This window comes from Pipistrellus hanaki (genome assembly GCF_964339955.1).
Source record: "Pipistrellus hanaki genome assembly, chromosome: 8".
Classification (NCBI taxonomy): Eukaryota; Metazoa; Chordata; class Mammalia; order Chiroptera; family Vespertilionidae; genus Pipistrellus; species Pipistrellus hanaki.
The window spans coordinates 75,364,254-75,391,788 of record NC_140510.1 but is presented as its reverse complement, the minus strand read 5'-3'; the positions used below and the strand labels follow the sequence as shown (position 1 = coordinate 75,391,788).

At 39.2% G+C, this 27,535-nt stretch overlaps 1 protein-coding gene across 1 annotated transcript in view; it reads right to left on the bottom strand.

Annotated features, from left to right (window-relative positions):
* Positions 1–8,651: 8,651 nt before the first annotated feature.
* Positions 8,652–27,535, bottom strand: part of CD28 (CD28 molecule) — a 34,213-nt gene continuing 15,329 nt past the window's right edge. The window contains 3 exon segments of the mRNA XM_084892484.1: positions 8,652–11,782; positions 17,311–17,435; positions 18,288–18,644. Coding sequence (XP_084748610.1) covers positions 11,654–11,782; positions 17,311–17,435; positions 18,288–18,644 — 611 coding nt within the window. The 3' untranslated portion in view covers positions 8,652–11,653.

Genomic DNA, 27,535 nt, shown 5'->3' with positions numbered 1-27,535 from the left:
GATATTAATATCATTAATATTAATAATTAATAAATATTTAAGTCTTCAAAAAGTAAAGGAAACCATTTTAGTTTTATTTTAATGTGGCTTTTTCCCCCCAATTGTCAAAGGGAAGTCTATGAGAATGACATTAACATGACTGGAAAGACAGAATGTTGGTCAAAAATACAGAAGTCACATATGACTCATTGTTTGTATTTGGCACCAGGAGACCATGACTTCACGTAATGCTGTGAGTGATGACATTCTTTGGAAAAATTCAAAGATTATACACAATATGTTGTGGACTTGCCAAGAGATAAAAATCCTAATGAAACACATACATAGCAAATTTGACCTTATAATAGCTTTTGAATACATTATAGGGAAGCCAACTAAGTATTATGAAGCAGTTAGACTTGACATAGACACGATAGAGAACACATTAGAAGAATTAAATGAAACAACAGAGGATTCTGGGGGAAAAAGAGCAAATGGTGGTCTTCGTTGGAAAATTAAATTTCTTCTGTATTTGATCGGGCTACAATTATTTGATGTGAACTATTACTTGTTACCTATTACAAAAAAAAAAAAAACAGATCTAAATGTAGATGTTTTGTTTTTAAAAGAAATTTAAAGTATTTTTGTTTTATTTATTTATTTATTTATTTATTTATTTTTAATCCTTACCCAAGGATATTTTTCCATTGATTTTTAGAGAGAGTGGAAGAGAGAGAGGGAAAGACAGAGAGAAATATCAATGTGAGAGAAGCACATCCATGGGTTGCCTCCTGCATGCGCCCCGACCAGGGCCTGGGTGGGAGGGGAGAAGCCTTCAACTGAGGCATGTGTCCTTGACTAGAATCGAACCCAGGACTCTTCCATCTGCAGGCCAATGCTCTATCCACTGAGCCAAACTGGCTAGGGCAAAGTACTTTTTATTTTAGAGTAAATTATTTTTCCAAATGAAACTACAAGCAAAAATGCGACTGAAGTAAAATTTTAATAAACTACAAAGTAATTAGAACAAAAAACATTTGTTTGCATGGATGTGGAGAACATTTTCTATAAATAATGTTAAAACCAATTTCTCTAAAGACTATTTTCTGGCCATTTGAGATGAAGGAACAATCTCAGTCTCTAATATTATAGTCAACAATACACAAATTATGTAAAAAATCATGATAGGAAAAAAATCTTGATAATAGCAGGATTTCTGAAATAAAAGGAAGAAAAACATTTTTATGGCATAAGTATATGGTAATTTTTTAAACTCTTTGCTAAAGTAAATAATACAGGAAATGGGCACAAATCATACTTGTCCAGCTCAGTGAATTTTCAGAGTGATTAATAACCAGCACCCAGTTCAAGAAACAGAACATTATATCCATCTTAATTTTATTGTTCATCCAATCATCTCAGCTCATTAACAGAGGACCTCCAACAAGCCTCTAGACATAGCTCTATAATAGATTAAAAAAAAAACCATGGGAAAAGTACCATATCTCCAATAGCCTGGGAGGGTCCTGAGGACAGAGGTTATATCTAACACCGATGCCAAGTTCAGTGTCTAGCCCGGAATGGGTACTTAATAAATGCTGCTGCATAAACAATGAAGCAATAAGCTTGCATCTACTCATCTCTAAAATGAAATTGTTGAAAGCAAAAGGCTAGTTTCCTTAAAGAGGTCCTATGATAAAAAGCCAACAGTACAACTGAACAAAGAAATGGTCAAAAAATATGAATAGACAGTTCACAATGAAAGAGATACAAATGGCTAGTCACCATATAAAAAGATAGTATTGCCGAAACCGGTTTGGCCCAATGGATAGAGCGTCGGCTTGGGGACTGAAGGGTCCCGGGTTCGATTCCGGTCAAGGGCATGTACCTTGGTTGCGGGCATATCCCCAGTAGGGGGTGTGCAGGAGGCAGCTGATCGATGACTCTCTCTCATCGATGTTTCTAACTCTGTATCTCTCTCTCTTCCTCTCTGTACAAAATCAATAAACTATATTTAAAAAGATGGTATCATTCACTAAAAATGAAATGCAAATTAACTCAATGATAAGGTACCATTTTAAATGATCAAATTGTCAAAGATCAAATGTTGATAACACTGTGTTATTGAGACTAAATAGGGTAACAGGCTCTCTTATACATGACTGATGGGAGTATACATCAGCATAACCTCCCTGAAAAGCAAATTTATAATATTGGTTGGTTAAAATGTTAAATGCAAATACTACTCCCCAGAGCAGTTCTACTTTATACAATTTTTAAGAGGTATATATGCAATATCTTTCAGAACTGGAATTCCAGTCCAGAATACTCTTTCGCCACTGAACTTGAATTGTATATCACTTAAATTGGAATTCAGTATGTACTGCCTTTCTACCAGTTTTTTTCCCCAACCAGATTGTAAATTTTTGAGGTCAGGATTATATTTTAAATCTCTTTCTGTCTTTCTAAGCATCCACAGCTATATTGAATTAACCCCAAATCCAGTATTCTCCAGGTCACAAAAACTTACTTGTTTTTCCTCTGAGATTCACACCAGGATGTTTCTTCTCACATTACTCCTAAAAGACAAACCCACCAGATGTATGCCAGGAAAAGCTGGCAAATTGAATTAAAGTTTAAAGAACTGTGGGGGGAAAGAAGAAGAACTGAGGGAAAGAAATGGCTAAAGAAGGGACCCAGGAAAGACATTTTATGATAGTAAGAACCATTCCATTTTTTTTAAACTTTTGTTGTTCCTAGATTATACCTGTTTTGAGAATTGTGAACCAATCCTATATAATAAAAGGCTAATATGCAAATTGTTTCCTCGGGCATTTGACTCACCGGGAGCTATCAGAAGTTCGACCGCTCCCTATGACATGTACTGACCACCAGGGGGCAGCACGGAATGAAGGAAGGCCCCATCTGGCAGCTGGCAGCCTGGGAAGGAAGGCCCGATTGACCCTGATCGCTGGTCAGGCCGAGGGACCCCTACCCATGCACGAATTTTGTGTACTGGGCCTCTAGTTTATTCTATAAAGAATAAATGGCAGAAAGGCAAGCACTCTGCCAGGGCCTCACTAGGACATATGGACCGTTAAGGAAAGGCGTCCTCTGTATGTAGGCATCGCTCTTGCAGGTGCATAGCTTTGTAAGGGGATCCTGACTGGATTCCGGCCCCTTCCATCTCTTTGCCTAGGAGTCCGTGTGCAGGGCATAGCAGGCGTAACTGTACACAGTGAGCGTGCACGCTGAGAAAGGAAAATCTCAGAATTCCTGCGGCTGTTCGCCCAGGCCCAGAATTTGAATGCCATATACAAAGTCAGGATAAATCCACCCTGCCAGAATCTTTTTTCATCGCTGACACCCGAGACGCTGGCACAATAATATTAATCATCTGACCTTTCAGAGGCAATTTCCTGATCTTAGCTGAGCAGCTCAGGCTAAATGCTACACACCCAGCCCTATTTTTATATTGCCCAGATGGTGTGAATGGGCGTGTAGCTCAGGGTGCCCAACACACTGGGCTGCTTCCAGGAACTATTTGTACCTTGGGCGTGACCAGCAGCTGCGGACAGGAGCGGAGAACGGAGGTGAAAGAATGGCAAGTGCCGAGTCAGTGCCTTTCTTAACTGAATAAAACCGATTTCACCCGTCACCGGTGAAATGCTGAGCCTTAGTGTAAATTGGGGGTTAGAGGAGTTCACGCTGGGTCACCCATAAAACAGCAGTCAAGTGCAGACTGAAAGGGTGTGACAGACAAAGGGAGGCCAGTTCTGAGAGCGCTCCTGGTCCTGCTGCACCAGCCCCAAGGTGGTCTGAGCGTGCCGTGTGGGGGACTTTACAGGGAAAGACAGGCCATTTTTAGTCCTCTGCCTGCTGTGACTTGAAATTTATTTTGTTTCCTTAGAGATGAAAAGCATTTGCCCTGGCTGGTGTGGCTTAGTTGGTTGGGCGTCGTCCCATGCACCAAATGATTGCCAGCTTGCTTCCCAGTCAGGGCACATGCTCAAGCTGAGGGTTCTTTTCCCAGTGGGGGATTTGCAGGATCGATTGGTGTTTCGCTGTCACATTGATGTTTCTCTCTCTCTCTCTCTCTCTCCCTCTCTCTCTCTCTCTCTCTCTCTCTCTCTCTCTCTCTCTCTCTCTCTTCCTGTCTCTCTCTCTCAAAAAAAAAAAAAAAATTTATTCAAAAACAACACTTGCCCTGACCGGTTTGGCTCAGTGGATAGAGCGTGGGCCTGTGGACTGAAGGGTCCCGGATTCAATTCAGGTCAAGGGCATGTACCTTGGTTGTGGGCACATCCCCAGTAGGGAGTGTGCTGGAGGCAGCTGATCGATGTTTCTCTCTCATTGATGTTTCTAACTCTCTATCCTTCTCCCTTCTTCTCTGTAAAAAAATCAATAAAATTTATTTTTTAAAAACCCACAACGCTTGATGCCTAGAAAAGGGGAGAAAGAACAAATATGACTTAAGAGAAGAGCAACCATAATTCCCAAGACTTGTAGGCTTTCCGCAGCAATGTAGACTGGACTCTATCACCTTGAACCAGCTTCTCCTCTTATGATTTCCTGTTTCTCCTGCCTAAAATGACTTTCCCTCAGGTGAAGTTTCTTCTTCCTCTTCATTGGTCCATGTCTTTCTTTCAAACTGTTAGTTAACATTTACCACCACCCCCAACCCCCAAAAGCCTCTACTCACATCTGAGCTGATTCCTTCTAGCCTTACAAATGTACATGGTGGCTAGAACTCAAAGACAAGCCTGTAGCTACAACTGTGGCCTTGGGTGTAATTAGGAGTCAGCACTCTACAGCCTGCAGGCCAAACCCAGCCCATCACCTGCCTTTGAACAGCTCCTGAGCTAAGAATGTTGTGTGATGTGAAAATTGTATAAAATTAAAATATCAATGCCCACTGGTTGAGGTTTATTGTTACACACACAAGCTTATTAGTTTGATTATCATCTCTGGCTCCTTCTACAGTACAATGGCAGAGTTACATAGCTGCAAGACTGTATGGTCACAAAGCCTAAAATATTTACTATCTGGCCCTTTCCAGAAAAACAAACAAACAAGCAATTTGTCAGTTCCTAACATAAGGGATTAAGCAAGTTAGAGATGTTAAATAAGAACATATCAATGAAATATATTTCAGGCAAACCAAGGCGAAGGCTATCAAATAGCCACATGAAGGTCTAAGCCCATAAATCAGACTAAGTGGTTACCCTGCAAATCAGGATATTACATAAAAGGGGGGATATACAAAGTCTACACTCTACACTTGGTAAGAGTGGAGATAATAGTGTGTCCAGGACCTGGCCCACTTCTTAGAGCTGGACAGGTCCTCATTAATTATTAAGTAAATGACCAGGAAGGGAGGAGGAAGAAACGTAAAACAACTGAAATAAAGGCTGCACGGGGTTGGGAGTGAAAGAGGGTCCCCAGGCACTGCTTCAAGTTTGTCTACTCTTGTGTTAATGTCATGAATCCCCAAGTTAGCAAAAATTCACACTTTGGGAGCTAACATGGTATATGCTAAGCATGCACTCAAGAAATTAAAGAAATGACTAAATAACTATAGTAACTGCCATAATGCCCATTCAAGACCATGCTTCCCATCCCCTTTCTCAGCCACCAAACATTTATATATTTTGTCCAGAGAGTAAATTCAGACTTGGAGATTAGTAAGAGGAAGGAAATCAAATATAGAGCTCATGAAATAAACAGCACCACTTGTCACTGTTGATCTTTGATTACAACTGGCTCTTCTTTCCGAAACAGGGCCTCTTTCTCTCTCTCTCTCTCTCTCTCTCTTTCTCTCTCTCTCTCTCTCTCTCTCTCTCTCTCTTTTTGCTTGCAGGTGACACCCACACATATCCTTCAGTGCTGGCAGAGATGCTCACTCAGATAACAATTGGAGTTCATGCTGCACATTTTCATCATCAACATGTAAAACCACAACTATAGGAAAACAGAGCTGTTTGCTGCTCTTCTGTCTCAACTGACATTTCCACCCAGCTCTCACAATCTGTTCTTTGGAGCCAGAGGGGTGGTTTAAATCTGGCATTGCGATAGCTCTGCCAGGTGAAATATATCTAGAATCCAACTCACTCCTATTCTAAAGTCACCTTGCTATGACTTTTTGTCCCCTCAAATTCTCAGCACCCAAAAACCTTTCACAGAGTTGAAACAGATGACTCTGACAGGGAATAGGGCTCAAGAAGCACACATTCTAGCCTTAGAGTGGCCTCCATAGTGAGATCAGCTTAGAAAAGGTGAAATGTTCTTGGCTCACTCATATTTCATCCCGAGAGTTTTTCAAGTGCAGAACGCAGTGTCCACACCCTCAAATGAACAGAAGGCACACTGAGAAAGTGGGCCACAGTCTGCTCTGGACAGTGCTAAGTGCTGAGAGCCCATGAATGTTTGAAGGGAAAAGACCAACCAATTCCTTGGGGGTTACCGAATCAGAGAAAGTTGAAAGGTCCACCTCCACAGACTCACTCCTGAGGAGACAAGCTTCCTCTGAGCACCACTGTTGAAAAGTCAGGAGTTACCACAGTGCCTCTCCATTTAGGAGACACAAATAAGTTACCAAATAAGGTTTGGTATGGCTCTAAGATCATCTCATTTGCAGTTGCTTAATGTGGTGGTCAGGCCACCATTATGATGGATCCAGAAGTTCCTTAATTTTTCTCACTCATCCATTACCTGTGTTCCACACTGGATGAGAGAGGAGAGAAGGTACTGCTTTAAAAGCAATCAGTCTGTTTTCTCAGACTGGAGAGAGAAACGAGTGGATTCAGGGCTGCAGGCAATTACATATTTAGTCATGTAGCTACAACATAGTAGGAGGTCTGTTATGTAAACTTATGAAGTTTGCATTTTATTTCATTTTGAACTTGAGTTTCAAGGTACTAGAAACTTTTTACTGAAGCAGTTTGTATTGTTTTTATTATTCCAGTAAAGGAGTGCTTATTGAATAGATTCGTTTAATAGCTGATTTTTACCAAGGTTGTTTGTCCCTTTTCAATTGATTAGATCTGCCCTATTGAACCTATGAGTGAGTAGCGGAGTTCAGTCTTTCTTGGATTAGGAAACATATAGGCTCGCCTTTTTTTTTTTTCAAGTTTTATTTATCTAAGTTTAATGAGGTCCATTTCAACAAATAAAAGAGCAAGTATGGAGATGAGCTCATCATACATGTATTTGACTTCAGGCCATCCTCAAAACACAATTTGTATGAAATAAATAGGAGCTGCCACATGAATTATCAGACCAACCCTTGTGTCTCTTGAGGGCCTTTCCCTACCCATAAGATTATAACTGTGTGTATGTGTGTGTGTGTGTGTGGTGATGATGACGATTATCACGTCTGATTTGAATGTTCAACTTGTTCCAAGTGCCACAATTTTGTTTGTTGTTTTCTTTTATTTTTAAACTATTGCAAACCATTAGAGTGTTCTGTTATGACATGAGCATGACAGATGAAGCAGTTGAAATTGTCTGTCCCCAGCTTTCCCATATTTGAGCTCTTTTTGAATCGCAGCCAGTCAATGCATTTATAGAATTTGTTAAGACAAAAATCACTCCCTAGAAAAGTGCAGCAGTTCAGTAGTCATACAGGATTTTAACTACAAATGCAACATTTTTAGAAGTCCTAGGCTAAAGGCGTGTTCAAAATGTTGTCAAGAGGAAATTTGGAGACTTCAATGGGAAATCAATTTAACTCTTGACTGTGGCTTATTTAGCGTGGCTTTTTAAGATTACTCTAAATCTTGTTTTTACTCACTGCACAAAAATATAAATTAACCTCATATCCAAGAAGTTTTCTGTTTCCAGGTTTCATTGTATATATTTTACCTCCTGTTCCATTAAAACAAACGCATTTTTAGAAATTGTTAATAGGAAAGTGGAAAACAGAAGTGCTTCTCTCCATCTCAGAGTGTGATGGGTACATTTAGATTAACCACTGATTCATTAGGGTATGTGAGAGTCATTCAGTCAGCCAATACATGCTTATTGCATGCCAGGCACTTTTCTAGGCACTGGGGACATGGCAACAAACAAAGCAAAGTTCTATCCCTCATGGAACTTGCCTTCTAGTTTGGAAACACAAACAATAAATAAGTAAAAAATCTAGTGTAAGAGAAGGTGGGGGTGAAAAAAAACAAGCAAGGAAAGCAGATAGAGTTTGGGGAAAATTAACAAGGAGGGACCTGAAGGAAATGGAGGAACAAGCCAGGTAGCTCACTAGAGAAGGGCATTCTAGAAGGAAACAAAATATATGGGTAAAGGTTCTGAAGAGGGAACATGTCTGCTGTGGAGGAGCAATCTGTCAGAAAGTATTCATTGACCTGTAGGAGAGAGAGTCACATCACACAGAATGCGCAGGTAAGCCCGGCCTGACATCGCAGAGATATAAACTAATGTTTTGATGAGAAATTGTAACGGAAGCCAAGGTAGAAATATACCTTGCTTGAAGTGAGAATATTTGAAAGTATGGGTTTTTTGAAAAGGCTAAAACTAAAGATTTGTGAAAAGGATTTATTTAAATCCTTTTAATAAACATTTAAAAAACACATAGAAAGTTTCCTCTAGTTGTGTTGCCAAAGGTGAAGCATATCTGCTCTGAACGTCAACATTAAAGCACAAATTAAAAAGCAGGCACGTGAGAGTCCAGTAATTTTATTACTGAATACATAGAACATGATGTACACTTGGCCTCTTTAAATTGGCATGCTCAGCCCAAAATAAGGAAGCTCACAATAAAAAACTTACAGAAATACCAAGGATAAAACTCTTAGAATAAAAGCAGCAAAGGACATTGTTTTTCATAAGTACCGTATCTGAAACTGTAAATGCATGGCTTCAACCACTGTTTTTAAACCATTTCTTGGTTCACACTAATAGTGAAAAAGGACTTCCCTGTTAACACTTCTACTTTGGTTCTGTTCAAAGTGAGTAAGAAGAATCTGAAGTGTGATTCATCGTTAGTGAACCTGTTTTTCCCATCAGAAAATAAAACTGGGTATTGCCAAAGATCAAATCTTTCCATTTTTATTTTTTATTTATTTATGTTTTGCCATTGCCCTTTCTAAAAATTCTACAGCTCTATCATTTTTAAATCCAATCTGATAACTTAGATTACAGATCTCTGTTTGCCAAGAGACTGGCAAAAGGGTACAGTTGCCAACTTAAATTCAACTGTTCTTTGTCACTCAAATACTGCTGGGCTTGGCCTTCTTCAGATCAATTAAATTAATGGAAAAGGAGTCCACTTAAAAATCAACCAAAGTACAATATTTTCTGTCTGGAATCATAATATTCTTATCTGTCCCCACAACACACACAAAAAATTTAAAGAAACTTATTTATATACATAAAAATGTGAGGTGGAAGTCTGTACCATTTTCATTACAAGCCAAAATAATCTGAAACAGGATAATGGTGGGAGTTAAGAGGCTCTCAAATTTTATAAGTACCTCATTCCTGGATAATGGGTTTAAATTTGTGTTATAATATTCTCTCCCTTCTTAGGTCATTGTCCAGTGTAATTGTTACACATAACTTATATCTATGGCAATAATAATAATAATAATAATAATGGCTAAAATTACATGCCAGGCATGGTACTAAGTGCCAGGAACAAGTAGAGAAAAAGACAAACTAGGGCCATGTCCTCAAGGAAATTACAATATAGGGACAGATATTTGTGATCATTATTTCTATTTTATAGTTAAAGAACCAGAGTCTTAGAAAGACAGCAATGTGCCTGAGGCCAACTAGCAATGGAACCTGAACCAGGTCTCTCTGCTGCTAAAACCTAGACTCCTCTAACAGTGAAGCACTGAACAACCATAAAGACAGCAGTAGAGCCATTCTCTAATGTCCCCAGGCACACCCCAGTTGACCCAAACTGGAGGTAGAAAAATGTCCATAGTCATTCCAGGGTCAGACCTTACAGGGTATCTTGAGAACTTTGATGCTGTCTCAAAAGACATATTCCAGAATACTTTTCACACATTGATGGACCTCCAGGCACCTGAACCCTAATGAGCTGTGAGCCCTAAAGCAGCGTTTTTCAACCGAGATGTTGCCTGGTGTGCCGTAGGTGCAGACAAGACAAGAATTTTATAATTTTTCACTATTTTGTTTACTTAATATTTCATAATAAAATAATTATAAAATACTTTCTTTGTGTTTATTTGATTCCTATTCAAGAGAATTACTTTATATATAGTCAATATAGGCACAGAGTTAAATTTTTTAACATTTTCTAATGGTGGTGTGCCTCGTGATTTTTTTCATGAAACAAGTGTGCCTTTGCCCAAAAAAGGTTGAAAAACACTGCCCTAAAGCACCTAAGATCCTGAAAAGCTTTCATGAGAGCTCCTGCCGCCTGCCATCTTCTGGAAAATTGTCACCAGTATATTCCTCAGCACATGACAAGAATCAAGTCATTCCTTTCTATTCTCCTTCCCCACACCCTAATGAAGGCTAACATCCCTTTTTCACAGTATCATCACTTCCCTATGGATGTGCATTCAACATTCCACTTCAGATCCCCATGCAGACAATAAAGAGACCAGCTAGGCAAACCTGGAATATATGGAACAGAAAAGCCCCTATAGAAGTTGACTGGAATGTTCATAATATTTAAATAATTTTAGCATCAAGTGGCCTTATTTCCAAACATATTCTTCCTTGGTGTGGGAAGACTACTTTATTTTTTTTAATCATACTGTGAAAATTACATTGAATTTCCATCATAGGAAATAAGGAAAGCAAGTCAGTTTAACTTGCATTGCTTTGAAGGTATTCCATTGGTCAAAATGACTAAATATGACCAGAAATCATCAAAGATAATGACTACGTATTTCTAAACTAAAAGGAAAACAACATTAAATAAGAGCTCAGTGGTTCGTTTCATGAGTGAAAGACAGTGTTTTCACGTTTTAAAATGGTCTCTCTCCCCTCCCCTCCTACTCTAACTTATCCCCACCCTAAACCCCCATTTAACAAAAAAGGAATGTTTTTTTAACCTTTCTTCTCCAACTAAAAAGTTTTAAGCCCACCAGTGTGGCTCAGTGATTGACCCTCGACCTATGAACCAGAGGTCACCGTTCAATTCCCAGTCAGGGCACATGCTCAGGTTGCAGGCTCGATCCCCAGTAGGGGGCATGCAGGAGGCAGCCAATCAATGATTCTCTCTCATCATTGATATTTCTATCTCTCCTTCTCCCTTCCTCTCTCTAAAATCAATAAAAACATATTGAAAAATAAAGTAAAAAGTCCTTCGATATCACACTTTACTTGACCACCACGGTGCAGTGGGGTAAGAAAGGAGTAAAACTGTAAGCAGATCTTAAGGCTAACAATTCACTCACTTTTTATTTTCTGCCTCTCAATCAAGTCAATAAATATATAGCGAGTTTGCAATTTGGTCGTGGCACTACAAGACTTAGTCTGCAATAGTAATATTCTTTAGCTTCATTTCGGCTTCTCAAAAATGATGTTATTTGGTCAAGTCAGTCAAGAAAATTTGTCACTTGTGGCCCAACAGGGGCCTGAGGTGGCCGGCTGAAGACGAGGCGGTCCTTTCCTATCCAGAGCAGTGGTGTGGAGCAGGTGAAGAGGTGTCAGCCGGCTGGCTTCTGGATAGGGGTCCATGTCAGGAGCGGTAGGCTGCAAAGTCTCTCGATGGAGCATAGGGATGGTAGTGCCTGCGGGTAGGCCCCAGCCTCCGAGGGGTCATGTTCAAGTAGTCACTCTGAAGGACCCTGTTCCTCTTACTCTTCATCTGCAGAAAAAAGAGGTGTCATCGTGAAGGGCCAGATACATGGAGAGAGATGTCATTTCTAAGACTTTGGAGGCAACTACTCAGACCATGAACTGTCACATGAAGCCTAACAACAGAATTCATTAAGCACTTTGAACTTGAATCTTGACTAATCAACCCTAACTACTTTGGACTCTTCTAAATTAACTTGAAAAATCTGAATCAGAGAAGGTATTTTAGAGAAATGTTACTCTCAAAGAAGTAATTTAACCTGAATTTCAAAAGCATATCTCATTTACATATCTCATTTAAATATTCTTGAAGGTCCTTCCTCTTTTGCAAAGGTCAAGCATCCCCGCTGCAATCTTCTTTTTTAGTCATTTGCTTAACAATCTTTTGTGTGTGTGTGTGTGTGTGTGTGTGTGTGTGTGTTTCATAATTAACCAGAGAGGACCTTCAGCATTTCAGAGATTGGAGTAATCATAAAACTCATAGAATCATAAATTCATAGCAGTGGATTCCAAATGGGAAGATAGATCTAGGCAACTAGTTATATTCCTATTTCATTACATGTATTTACATTTCCTGGCCCTCAGGCTCAGCTCCCTCTAGAAGAATTTCTACGAGGGGTGAGAAAAGTAAGATAATACTTCATTAACCTGGAGCAAGAGATATTCTTCCAAGAATTTTAGCAAAGTTTGGATTAAGGAGCATCTTCTCTGGATCAATAGAATGGTAAAATTTATATATTTGGGGTGGGGGGGAAGACCCTTAAAATTCTAAAATTAGAAAGTCATCTAGTTTTCTGGATTTAGAATTCTCTATTATGGAAAAAAATGCCTATTTCCTGGCACATAGGCCTAATGCATAAGTAGAAAAGTTGGACATGAATGATATGAACTCCTGCTTAAATAAGTAAGCAAATGACTTCAGCTCTGGCCTTATTTCCTTGCACTTCTACCTGGGTGTTTCACCCAGGGGCATGAATAAGTGTTAACGAAAGACTGAAAAAACACTGACCTTCACATTACTAAATATAAGTAACATGTTTTCAGACCTCATTTTCTTGAACTCTCAGCAGCATTCTTTATTATTGATTATTCTCTCCTTTTTGAATCACTCTTCCACTTTGCCGTCTATGAGATGGAACCATCCAGGTTTTCATCCTGCCTCCCTGACCGTGCTTTCTGGCCTCTGCAAGCTCATCCTTTTGTATCTAGCCATTCAGTGTTAGAGTTCCGCACAGCTTTGTTCTAGGGCCTAGGCCTTCTCGTCTTAACTCCATCCTCACCCTAGGCAATCTCATCAACATTCACAACTTCAATTATCATCTACTCACCCGAATTTATATCTCTAGACTAGACTTCAAATCATTTTAAACTCAACACATCTAAAACAAAACTAAAGAGCCCTAGCCAGTTTGGCTCAGTGGATAAAGCATTGGCCTGCAGATTGAAGGGTCCCATGTTTGATTCCAGTCAAGGGCATGTACTTTAGTTGCAGATGCCCCAGCCCCAGTCAGGGTGCTTACAGGAGGCAACCAATCAATGTGTTTCTCTCATGTCATTGTTCTCTCTGTCTCTCTGTCTCCCTTACACTCTCTCTAAAAGTCAGTGGAAAATATCTTCAGCTGAATATTAAACAAACAACAACAACAATAAAAAACCCTCAAAATCTTCTCCTAAAGTCAGGTCCTCTCCCAGGATTTCTCATCTTAGTGAGTGACACTACATATATAGAGTTGCCCAAGCCAAACCTTCTTGCCTTGTCAACTCCAGCTCCTTATCCTCTGTCCTAGAGGACATTTGACAATGTCTGAAGACATTTTGGGTTGTCACACCTGGGAAGAATGCTAATGGCATCTAGAGTGGGTAAAGGCCAAAGATGCTGCTAAATAGTCTACATTGCACAGGGCAGCCCCCCAATAACAAAGAATCATTCAGCCCAAAATGTCAATAGCGCCAAGACTGAGACGTTCTAATCTAGAATCTGGTCATGAAATGAAAATGGAATGAAAAGGAAGCAATAGATACAACACATATCATAAAATTAGCATGAGTATCGTGAGACTGCTTGACTCCTTCTTGTTCATACCCAAGAAGATGACAGATGACTTGAGCCTGGGTGACTAGAAGGATGGTGTTCCATCCACAGGCATTAGGCAAGGCAGTAGGAAAAGCGTATTTGAAAGAAGTTATACATTCTGCTTTAGTCATTTGGGACTTGAGATGATGGATGAGTTATTTAGCTGGAACTACGAAGAGGATAGTGTTAAACACACATAATTGGAGGATTCGTTCAGAGAGAGGTAGTCATGGAAACCAAGTGCATCAGGGAAGCTGCACTTCAAACATCTTGATTCTATATCCTTTCTACAAAAGAAAGGCAGGAGTTTTCTTGAGCACAGGGTTACAGCAGGACAGAAATCAGGACCTGAAAATGTCTGCTCCCAAATCAATGTGGAAGGCTGCTGATTATACCCTGGGAAGCATTTTAGTGCTTATTCCAACCTTGAAGATTCCCCTTGCCCGATTCCCAAATGATAGTCTTTGTCCCCAGATACCCCTCAAAAAAACTACAACTGGTAGAGAAGGCCCAACAATGAAGATGTCTTGGTTCTGGGTTCTCCAGGTTGCACACAAAGTCTATGAAAGATCTGCTGCAATAACTCCCATGCCTACTCTCACACTGTTATCAGATGGTGGGTTTAGTCATTATCACCCTAATTTTAAACAACAGTAGGATGGAAATGACACATGCATGACTGAAAAACCCTATCCAGAACCCACATTGTCCGTGTGCATCTAGCATGTGCATAGATGTTTGCAGAGTACTCACCTGATGTATCTGTGTGACTAGGTCACCTCTCTGATCCTTTACCATTAAATGTCTGCTAATGATACCATATATGATTTCGGAACCCACCTCCCTTTCCCTTCCCTCCCCTGCAGCCCTTACCCATTTGTTTCCTAGGAGCAGTCGCATAACACAAGGTAATTCAGTAAATGAAGGACTGAGTGAGAGTAGCAGGTGCTGATCTGTGGCAGCCTGGCCAAGGGGAACTCTTTATTTATTCAAATGTCAGTAATAGGTCAAGAACTGAGAATCTGCAGCTGCTCCCCCAAACCCACTCAGCTTAGAACTGCCTACAGTAGCACGTCACAAGCCCTCAGGAAGTTCCGGAAAACAGCAATTTATACCAAGGTACAGTGCAGACCAGCCAGAAATGGGATCCCAAAAAAGGACCCAGGAAATGGCTAAACTCTAAGGATCCCTAATAGCCTGGCTGCCTAGCTCAGCAAGGTGCCAGTTGCTTAAATAGTAACAGCTGCAAGAAAAGATGAGCCCAGGGTGAAAATGTTGAATTATACTATGAAATATAGATATATGTTATGGGGTAACCAAATTGACTATAAGAGGCCACAGATGATAAGATATACAAAGCACTTTAATTTCCCAGTTCATAGGGATCCTGTGAGACAGAAAAAGTAAAAAAAAAAAAAAAAAAATTTTTAAGACAAAGCAAGATGAATCACGCTGGGAATTAGTTGTACTGCCAAAGAAAAACCATAGTGCCTATGTTGTTTCCAAACTGAAAGTAAACTGTTAAAACTCCTTGAAAATGAGAAGCTAATTTGTCCCTTTGGTTGTTTTGAGCCACTTAGCAAGTTAGTGCCTGATTATAGTAACTGATATTCTAATGCATATTAACAATAAATTTTAAATGCTCATCAGTACCCTTCTGGCCATATAAAGTTAAAGCAGTTCCTAAAACTACTTCCTGCTAAGTCAGTGAATTACATTGTCCAAGGTCAGTATATTATAGGGGAGCACTTGCCCTGGAAAGGTACCCAAAAAGCCACTACACCTGACTTTTAAATTAAGACATTGAAATTCCCTATGGGATCAGGGAAAAAAACACACACACAAAGAATTAAGAGTCTAAATTCTAAAATCATTAGCAAACACCACAGTGGTTCAAAGCTGGAAGGGACCTTAAATGAAGACACAAGGATCCAGAAAGATAAGGGACTGAGCTAACATCAAAGGAAGAACGTAGGCGATATTTCACTGCATAAAAAGCCCCCATCAGGCTCAGGCAACTTGAAGAAGGCAAGACTGGCAGGCAAATTCTCAAGATGATATCTAGTATAAAGGATTTCCAGGAACAAGCAGCCACTTTATTCCCTCCCCTGAAGAAGGTAGAGACTGGGCAATAGGCAGCATGAACAGTGTTCAGAATACCCCAAGGATCTTCTAAAATGGGAGAAGTATGTGGGGAACAATAGGGAGGGAAACTTTGGGAACAGGCCAACAAGAGAGTGAGAGCAGCCCAAGTTGTGTCTATCATTGGTGTGATGGTGAACCCATGGCTGCCCAACCTCACCCAGCACCAAGACTATATGTAATAAGTATGATGGCTACCTATGGCATGGCTACCCAAAATCTCTTCCCTATGTCTGCTTTAGCTAAATGGAGTATGGCTTGAAGATGGGTGTTATACTTCAGACCTGTTTATTTGAGTCTTTAGTTTGGCTTCAAAGGAGGTTATGAGGTTAAGCATCACTAAGTATTAAATGTGCTTAATCCTAGGTAGATGGCAAATATAAAGAGAAATAGTCCTTTATCCAAGAGGTGCATACTTTTCTTGTTGAAAGAGTGAACGACTCATACATGCATATAACTTTCAGAAAACATTTCAAAGACAAAATGAAATCAATACATGATTATTCTATATAAGAAGAATGTGTATATAAGAACAGGAAGTCCCCAAGTGGGAAAAGATCCTTGATAAGGAGGTTCCCTTCTTAATAGTAGATATGATCATCAGGATACTTAGTGGATGCTTGATATCATGATATCCTCAAACCTCAGCAAAAAATTCAATGCTGAAGTAGGTTAAAAAAAAATGCACCAAATTTAGGCATGAAGTTTGCAAATTTGTTAAACTCCAATTCAGTGATGAGAGCTCAGAAAAGTCTAATTCTCATTATAGTTTCATAATGACAGTACCATGGTTGGTCTCACAAAATTCAACTGCCTCTGAGGAGATAAAAATATGAGTCAGAAAAACAGACCTAGTTTCTTTGCTAGGTTTGAATGCATCATTTCAATAGCCAAATTTCTCATGATTTTTCACCGAGCCAAAGTTCTTCATTGACTTCAGTTGTCTAGATTCCCAAGTTGCTTAGATTTTTTATACATATGTACATTAAAACTATTTTATATGTCATAATGATACTGCAAATGGGGAGGGGAAAAAAAAAAAAGTAATGGCCCTTAGTACCCCACCCTTATTTAACCATTTAGCTTTTTATTCTGTTTGGCCACCTAACCAGTGCCTTCTGGAAAATAGAATGCCTGTCAGATTTTTATCTCAGAATAAGTTGGACAGGCTAAAAGAGAACCTACTTCAATCCAGCAAGGGAAAAGGATCTAATAAATATCACATGTTAAACAGAAAATACACTACATAGGCAAAATTCTTAAATCTGATCAGATCACATGTGGCAGAAAAGTTTGCATGAAAGCAGTGCTGCTTCTCTTACCCAGTAAGTAAAAAGAACCACTGTTACTAGCAAGCTATACAAAGCCAAGACTCCAACAGCAACCACCAGTGCCCAAAATGGCTTAGAAGACTCAGGAGTTGGGTGAGCTGGACAATGATGATTCTCTGAAAAATAGAATAGAGTGCATTAAATGACATGGGAGCAAAGCTTGAATACATTTTCTTCCTTCTGAACTTTATGGAAGAACTAGAGGCCCGGTGCACGAAATTCATGGGGGCGGGGTGGTGTTCCCTCAGCTCAGCTTGCACCCTCTCCAATCTGGGACCCCTCAAGGGATATTCGACTACCCATTTAGGCCCAATCCCGGTAGGCCCGTACTTACTACATACAATCTTGGTGCTGAGTGAGGTTGGGCAGCCATAGCCATGGGTTCTCAATCATACCTACTGGGATTGGGACTAAACAATCAATAGGACATCCCTCTCACAATACAGGACTGCTGGCTCCCAACCACTCACCTGCCTGCCTGCCTGATTACCCCTTACTGCTTTTTCCTGCCAGCCTGATCACCCCCTAACCATTCCCCTGCTAGCCTGATCAACGCCTAACTGCTCCCCTGCTGGCCCGATTGCCCCTAACTGTCCTCCCCTGTAGGCCTGGTTGCCCCTAACTACCATTCCCTGCCAGTCTGATTGCCTGTAACTGCCCTCTCCTGCTGACCATCTTGTGTCCATATGGGGGGCAGCCATCCTTGACCACATGGGGTTGGCCATCTTGTGTGTGTTAGAGAGATGGTCAATTTTCATATTAACCCTTTATTATATAGGATTATTATATAGGATGTGAGAGGGACCAAAATATGCAAAATATCACAAGCTTAGAATGTGCAGACATCCTCTATGTGGTCTATACTCTTGGGGATTTATCCAATCCCACTACTCATCAGGACCTAGTTTTCAAGGCTACAGTTGAAAACCATTTCTTCAAAGTGGAACATTTGTAGAGTGGCATGTTACCTTTCACATGGATAATGGTTCCATTGCTCTTCTCATTGTCTATGTATGGAGGAGGATACATGACTTCTATTTTGCAGAAGTAAATGTCTGTTTGGTTAACAAACAAGTTCCAGAGGTGGAATGTCACTGTTTCGTTGCCCAATTTCCCATCACAGTGGAATCCTGGTTTTGGGCGAAACTTAAGCTGATGGGAGTAGTTGCCACTCACAACACAGACTTCCACAGCACTATCTGCTCCCTTATAAAGAGATGCCCGGAATTCCTTTGAAAAGAGGTTGTAGGTATACTTGCAGCTAAGGTTGACAGCATTGTTGTACACCACAAGCATGGGTGATTGTTTCACCAAAATCTTGTTTTCTGGAGGAGGAAAATCACTTGTTTAGAACAGGGTATAAAGACTTTTTTTTTCTAAAATCAAAATAAAACAATTAACAAAATAAACAGATCTCCTACATGCATCTTGGGAAAGTGTCACACTCTTAGCTAGACAAAACATATTAAGCAAACTACTGGAGTATATACAATAGATGCTATGGAGTACAGTAACATTGTTTTTCTTCCCTTCCTCTCCTTTCAATCCCTCCTTCTCTCTGTGGGTGCCAGGCAGTGTTTCCCAAACTTTTGACATATGTGTACCCCTTCTATAATTTTCGTAACACTGAGTACCCCTCGTACTCATGAGAACGTAGAATTAGGTGCAGCTAAGTGCGGTGCAGTGCATATCCCCACCAAACTCCGGTGCAACGCGTACCCTCACCAAACTCTTCCCGTACCCCTGGGGGTACGCATACCACACTTTGGGAAACACTGATCTAAGGTTTCTCTCCAGCCTTACTCAGTTTCCCTGACCAAGTCCTCCTTTTTAAAATTTTCTGCAAAGGAATCCTAGTCTCATCTTTTTTTCTTATATCAGCTCTCAAAGTTAAATCAGGAAGAATTTGAATGCCCATTATAACAGAATCCAAATAATTAGTAACAGAAACACAATTCCTGGAGGGCTCAGTAAACAGAAATACAAATGCCTAACCCAAACTTCCTGTGAAAGAGGGAGATGCTGGCATTGCTCGCTGGCGTTGATTCTTCCCATCAGGACCTGCCCAATGATTTCTTCTAAGTACTCACAGAAAAAGGCCAAGCAAAACAAAACCACAGAAAAAAACAAGTTGGATTTTTCCTATCAAGAAAGCTTGAACTTTTTATTCTTTTTTTTTTAATTTAATAAATCTTTATTATTCTGATTATTACAATTGTTCCTCTTTTTTCCCCTCCATCCAGTTCCCACCCCTCCTTCTGCCCTTACCCCCCCCCACTGTCCTCATCCATAGGTATACAATTTTTGTCCAGTATCTTCCAGAACCCCCCACACCCCTTTCCCCCTGAGAATTGTCAGTCCACTCCCTTTCTATGCCCCTAATTCTATTAAATTCACCAATTTATTATGTTCATCAGATTTTTTTATTCACTTGATTTTTAGATTAACTTGTTGATAGATATGTATTTGTTGTTCATAACTTTTATCTTTACCTTTTTCTTCTTCTTCCTCTTCTTAAAGAATACCTTTCAACGCTTCATATAATACTGGTTTGGTGGTGATGAACTCCTTTAGTTTTTTCTTATCTTTGAAGCTCTTTATCTGCCCTTCAAATGATAGCTGGGTAGAGTAATCTTGGTTGTAGGTTCTTGCTGTTAATCACTTTGAATATTTCTTGCCACTCCCAACTGGCCTGCATAGTTTCTGTTGAGAAATCAGCTGACACCCCCATAATTCTGATGTTGGTATGCTTGGCACCCCCATAATTCTGGCACCCCCATAATTCTAATGTTGGTATGCTTGAAGTTGTCCCAGAGGCTCCTTATACTATCTTCATATTTTTGGATTCTTTTTGCTTTTTGCTTTTCTGGTTGAGTGTTTTTTGCTTCTTTGTATTTCAAATATTTGACTTGATTCTTGCAATCTTTTAGTCTGCTGTTAGATCTCTGTATAATATCTTTTTATTTCAGTCAGTGTATGCTTAACTTATAGTTGGTCCTTTTTCATATCCTCAAGAGTCTCGCTAAATTTATCAGCCTTTTCTAGAAAATTCTTGAAAAACCTTATAACTGCGTTTTTGAACTCTGTATCCAGTAGTTTGCTTCCCTCTATTTCTTTAATTTGTGATATCTTTCTTTGTCTCCACATTTTGGCTGCTTTCCTAAGTTGATAGAGTGACTTGTGTGCTAGGTGTCCTATAGGGCCTAGTGGCTCAGCCTCCCCAGTTACCTGAGGTGAACACTCTTGGTGTGCCCATTTGTGGGTTGTGTGCATAGTCTTGTTGTAGGTAAGCCTTGATTGTTGTTGGTATCACTGGGAGGACTTGACCTCCAGGCCAACTGGCTGTGAGGATCAGCTGTGTCTATGCAGGGAAAACTTCTGTGCTGGAGACACCCTTATGAGACAAGACTTGCAAAAGCCTCTGTGCTCAGCTTGGATGGGGCTGAGACTAAGGGCAGAGCAGCATTGGTTTCCCATCAGGCCTGCCCTAATAGGCCCTTGTGTCTCAGTGTTCCATGGTAATCACTGCAAGTACCTCTGAGAGAAAGCCGCCCTCGAGTTCTGCCCACTGCCAGACAGTCCAGTTTCTCTCCAAATGAGTCTGGGTCCCCAGAGTCTCGCCCGGAACTGGAGTTCAGTGCAGTCAGGAGCTTTTGTCTCCCTCCCCCTTGAGAAAGCCAGCCACACTCTCAGTTGCCAGTCCTCTCTGTGTGTGCACCTCAGTACCTCTGCCTCCTGCAGCTCCTCTGAGTCTCAGTCTGCTTTTCTCTTTCACTCTAGTTGTAGAATTTCCACTCAGCCAGTCTTCCTGTGGTTCTGGATGATGTCTGTTTCATACTTTAGTTGTAGTTTTGAAATTGTTGTGCGAGGCAGCAGTTTAGGTGTTCACCTATGCTGCCATCTTGGTTTCAGTCCTGATTCTTTGCATGTTTACTTTCTAATGCTCTTAGAGAGTATTTGTTGAATGAATAATAAATGAAGCTAAACTTATTGTTGAGACACACATTTTGAATAAGGATTTAATGAGATGGCTGTTAGGCTTAGCTGTGGATAATGATACAGCAAGATCACACCATCACTTATTGGTTACTTAATGAGACCCTATTATTTTCACAACAATATATAAAGAAATGTAACATGTGATCCTTACTCTCAAAAGGCTTGAAAACTAGGGGTCTCAAGGAAATATAAATTAAAAGCTGAATGAATTGAAGCACATAAAATAAGCTATTCAAATTGTAGAACCTGCTGTATTTTGAAAGTATAAAATAAACATAAATGAAAACTGATGGTTAATTGAGCACATTCATTTACCCTAAGAGATATCATTATCTGTAATTTAAAAACTAGCAAACACATAAGCTGGAATTAAATAATTTTGTGGCACTATCATTAATGAGTACTTAGAATTAAAGTGGTCTCATTGTCATTATATTAATGGCCATTATCTTAGAATAGCTTGTAGAAATATAGTTAATTTACAAAAAAAAAAATATTTGAAAGCTATTAATTCCTGCAACTTTTCAGTTCAATTTTACAGACATGATACTTTCAACTAAACAAGATTCTCAGAGAGTTGTAGTTTAACTGATCTAGGTAATATATAAAGTGGAAAATAACATTCTAGTATTTTCAAAATGGTGTTTTAAAATATTCAGTTGATCCTGGAACAATATGGTTATAAACTACACAAGTCCACTTACATGCTGTTTATATGCTGAGTTTTTAGATAAATACTGTAAATGTATTTTCCCTTCCCTTTGGAATCTTAAGGGTTCTCTATATACAATTTCATGTCATCTTTCCAATTTGGATACCTTTTATTCTTCTTATCTGATTGCTGGCCTCTACATAAGCTTGGGAGTTTCCCCTTCTCTTGAATTGTTTGGAATAGTCTGAAAAATATAGGTGTTAGTTCCTTGAATGTTTGGTAAAATGCATCTGTGAAACCATCCAGTCCAGGACTTATGTGTGTTGGGAGATTTTTGATGACTGCTTCAATTTCATTAGTTGTAATTTCTCTATTCAGATTTTCTGATTCCTTCTGATTCAGCTTTAGAAGATTGTTTGTGTGTGTGTGTGTGTGTGTGTGTGTGTGTGTGCGCGCGCGTGTGTTTTCTTGTGTGTGTGTGTGTGTGTGTGTGTGTGTGTGTGTGTTTGATGAATTTAACCATTTCATCTAGATTGTCAAATTTGTTGACATATAGTTGTAATATTTTCTTAGACTTCTTTGTATTACTTTGATGTCAGTTGTTACTTCTCATCATTTCTTATTTTATTTATTTGGGTCCTCTGTCTTTTTTTCTTGATGAGTCATGTTAGAAGTGTTCAATCTTTTTTAGCTTTTCAAAGAACCAGCTCTGATTCCATTGATCTTTTGTTTCTTTCTTTTCTTTTTTTTTCTCTATTTTATTTATTTCTGCTCTGATCTTTATTATTCCCTTTCTTCTACTCACTTTGGGCTTTGTTTATTGCTCATTTTTCTAGTTCCTTTAAATTAAAGTTAAATTGTTAATATGATATTTTTCTTGTTTCTTGAGGTAGGCCTGTAATGCTATGAATTTCCCTCTTAGGACTGCTTTTGCTATGTCACAATGATTTTGGGATTCTTGTATTCTCATTTGTTTCAAGGTATCTTTTGGTATCTTCCTTGATATCATTATTAATCCATTCATTGTTTAGTGACATGTTATTTAGCCTCCATTTTTTGCTCCTCTGATTGTGTATTTTCAGCTAGCTTGTTATCCATATTACTGATTCGATCCCCTGCTTCATCCAATCTACTGTTTATTCCATCTAGTATGTTCTTCATTTACACCTTGCATTCTTCATTTCTGGCTGGTTCTCTCTCTCTCTCCTCTCTCTCTCTCTTTTTTTTTCTTTTCTTTTTTTTTTTTTTGGTTTCTCTGTCCTTTTTATGTTTTCTATCTCATTTTGAAAGTGCTCAGTAAGTTTCTTGAGCATCCTCATAGCCATTTTTTTTAACTCTATGTCTGATAAATTGCTTGTTCATTTCGTTTAGCTCTTTTTCTGAACATTCCTATCATTCTTTCATTTGGGGCATATTTCTTTGTCTCCCCATTTTGGTTTTCCCTCTTGTGAGTCTACTTAGGTCAGACCTACTAGGTTAAAAGAGAAACATTGTCAACCCATCTATTATATTTGCTTATGGTATCAAAAAAAATGCCTTGACTGACGTTTCTATAACTGAATTGACAAGTTGTTTTGATGATGAATTTAGTGCTTTGCTTTTCAAAGTCTTTCCTTCAGCTAAACCAGCTAAAGGTGTGGAGACAGGAAGCAATAACCTCAAACCTCTTTCCCTCACAACTCCTCCTTGACAACAGACAACATGAGAGTAGATTGGAGGTAAGAAGGTACTTATCCACTACTTATGAGCAAGGCATTGAGAGCTAAAAGATTTCTCACAGATAATCTGTGAATCTTGTGCTATAATTGACTTCTGGAAAATTGTAAGTTGCTTGTGCTTCCATGAGAATGGAGTGAAAGAGAAAGCTTGATTACAACAAAAATCTTCCTCTTATATCTATTATAAATAGGTCAATTACTATATTAATAACCAAATCAGCTCTCTGCACAGGTGGAGTGGATAACCAACCATCTGTAAGGTGTTACTCCAAGTACTAGAGAAAGAACCTTGACCCTGAAGGTATCTACATATTGACTTAAGTAATCATAGCCCTAGACAGTTTGGCTCAGTGGATAGAACATCAGCCCTCAGACTAAAGGGTCCTGGGATAAATTCCTGACAAGGGCATATACCTCGATTGCATATTCAATTCCTGGCCCTGGTCAGGGTGTGTGCAGGAGACAACCAATCGATATGTCTCTCTCACATCAATGTTTCTCTCTGTGTGTGTGTTTCTCCCCTTCCCTTCCACCTCTCTAAAAGTCAACGGGAGAATATCTAGAGAATTACAAAAAAAAAAAAAAAAAGTAATTAAATAAGGCTACAAAGCATTTTCTCCTATTTTATCTCATATGAACTCCATATTAACATGTGAAGTAAATAGACAAGGTATTCATCTTTATGATCATTTTATATGTGGAAAAACCAGGCAGTGAAGTCAATGACTTGCCCAATGTTATAGAACAAGTAAGTGACCCTTAAGACTTGGCTCATGCCTCATGCCTCCTAATCTATTGTTATTTTCTCTCTGCCAGGTTGCATCAAAACTTCAACACAATTTCAGTGATTGATTTTAGATCCTGTAAAAGTTGGGCTTGATATAATTGTATGGTACAGCATAACTAAATTGAGAGCTAGGAAGAAGAATACTATTGAGTGGGGGGAGTAAATGGAGTGGGGGGAAACAGGACCAAGATAAATTCCACTTACTCCACCATTTTGCTGGAGTCCTATCCTACCAAAAGTACTCAGCTGTGGGAAAGCTGGAGATAATCTATACCAATCCCTGTTTTCTAGGAAAGGCAACGGAAAACAAATTAAGTAAATAACTCTCTAAGCAAGATCACACAAATGGTGGAAAGGCTAAGGTTTTATTTTTTTGTTTGTTTATAAATGATTCTATGGGCAATGTTTTGAAACGTGAATGAATAGAAAGCAAACTTTGTGAATTCAGCAAAATTGACTTAATTCCATGGTCCTATTTAGAAAAAAATATGTCTCCAAACAGTTTGTGCCTCTAATGCACATACAGAAAACATTTTGCTTATCATTGCAAAGATTTCCTGAAGGGCATAGATGGATCCCAGATAAGTCCTACCAATAATATGGTCACATGAAACGCCTCTTGTAAATCTCTTGTAAATTATTTTCAGATCTACAAGCAATAATTATACCATGGCAGCTCTTCCATTTCAGCTTGCCCAAGTGTACAAAAGGGTTTGAACATGAACATTTGTCAATAATAAAGACCCTTTTCAGTCTAAACCTCATTTGGGGAAATCCTTAAATTCAGTCTTTGTGAATTGCATTTCTTGTCATGTTTAATTTACCATATTTCATATTTCCTTTTCTTTATCATAGTACCATAAAGAAATACAATACCACATGGAGGCTGATAAACCAGAGAGTAGAGTAGGCAGCACTCAGTACTTAAATCTGTATTGGGAAGTTAAAGACACAATAGAAAATATATAGTAGATATTTAGCTAACAATCTGACTTCCCTTCAGAACCTCTCAAGAACTTTTGTGGGTTTCATTTCAGCACATCCCAGAGTTTCTTTTGCAGTTTAAAAATTAGGTTGGAAAATCCTATTCACTTTTATTCCATTTTTAAGTTCTGATTGTACAGAATTCAATATGTTAGGCAGAAACCAAAGAAAATGAAAGCTTTCTATTTTCAGCTATTTTGCCCTATGATATTTGTGATTATTTTGTGAAGGTAATACTGGTTTCCCTAGCAGAGAGTAACACCTCCCACCTGACCACAGAGCTGGTGAAGTTACCATAACTTCTCTCAGAGTATATTTCCTGCTCAGACGCAGGATACTCTTCAACATGTGACCATCTGACCCCTTTCTCCTTCTCAGTCCTATCTTCCATTAATTCTTAAGAGAGAAAAAATTATCAAAACAATAAGTACTTTCCGAAAATAAATTTTGATGTGTCAGAAAATTGTTCTTTGGCATTCTAACTTCTACTGTGACAAAGTCATGCATTCATTCAGCAAATAAGTAATGGGACCTAATGTTTTAGGTTCTTGGGAGATGGGAAGATGTAAAACACACAGCCTTTTCCTTCTGGGAGAAATTCTAAGGCAGGGGCACGATTAGCTATACTCCAAAGCCATGTCTGGTGCATGAGCCCCATAGAGATTCACTGACAGTCACACGTAAGAGGCCATGTTGCCAGATGACCTGAGTCTGGAGGCTTTTGAGTAGGCTGGGCTTTAGCTGGATATGAAGTCTGGGGCAAATCTAGACAGGCTAAAATGAAGGAGAGAACTTTGAGTGTAAGGGTTTACTGGAGACTATCAGAGTATCCCATTTACTTAACAAGGAAGTAAGTGAGGATGGGCGCGCCTTTAATGTCAATGTGTATTTTACTAGAAAAGCAATAGGAGACATTAAAGATATCTGAGTTCAGAACAGAGTGGTAAATGCTCCTTTGGGATGTTAGCACATTTGTGCAGAATGTAATGATTTGGAGCAAGGCTAGAGTGGAGGCGGAGACTCACTGGAGGCTGTTGTAATAGTATTGATTTGCACTCATGGGGTCTGAACTGTGGGTAGCAGCTGCGATAGAAAGGATGGACAAGTCATTGGTGCTCGGTTATGCTTGGTGATGGTGAACAGGAATCAAAAATTATTTTATAGCTTTCTACATAAATGTCATGATGGCAATTCAGCTAACAGATAAAAAAGAAACCTCATAGGTATCAAAGGACTTCCTATATTAATATATTATTTTCTAAATGTATATTTTAAACCAGTAACCAAATTTGGGAAATATATTTTTCTCTGAAGTCACCATCATTCTGACCCCTCACTTAAAATAACTCTAAAAAAGATGAGAATACATTGATCCTGTCTGTCTCATTCTCCTTAAATCTTCTATTTAAAAAACAAACAAAAAAAAAACAACAACAAAAAAAAAACCCTGCTCCGAACCACCTTGGCAGATACAAAATCTTCTAGAAGTTTGAAAATAATTGATGTGTTGAAACAACATTACATAACAAAATGGGGGAGAGAGTGCAAAGACAATATGTCCCTTAAACTCTTGCAGTCATTTCAAAGCATATTAGTATCTCAGATCCAGGTTTGCAATCTCTCCAGGAGATTTCAGAAATGGCTGGCTTGCAATTCTTCGTATTTCTCTATCAGATCGTGCGTAAGAGCATCTACAAAGTGGGAGGGTGGTTGCGTTGCCTTGATAGAGCTGATAAAAGCCAGAGTTTTTATTCCACTAAAGCAGCATTTTTTAAGCCAGAAATATACCTGTGATGTCTTCAAGTCCAACCCCTTCATATATCAGATGAGAAAACAAAGGCCTAGAAAAGCTGTGCCACAGTGTGACAGACTTAAAACTCCTAGTCACATCCTCCTACCTTGAAAGATCAGTAGCTTTGGCTTTTGAGCTTGAAAAGAAGAAGGAGGAGGAAGAGAAGGGGGTGGGGGAAGCGGAGGGGGAGGAAAGGAAGAAGAAGAAGGAGGAGGAGGAGGAGGAGGAGGAGGAGGAGGAGGAGGAGGAGGAGAAGAAGAAGAAGAAGAAGAAGAAGAAGAAGA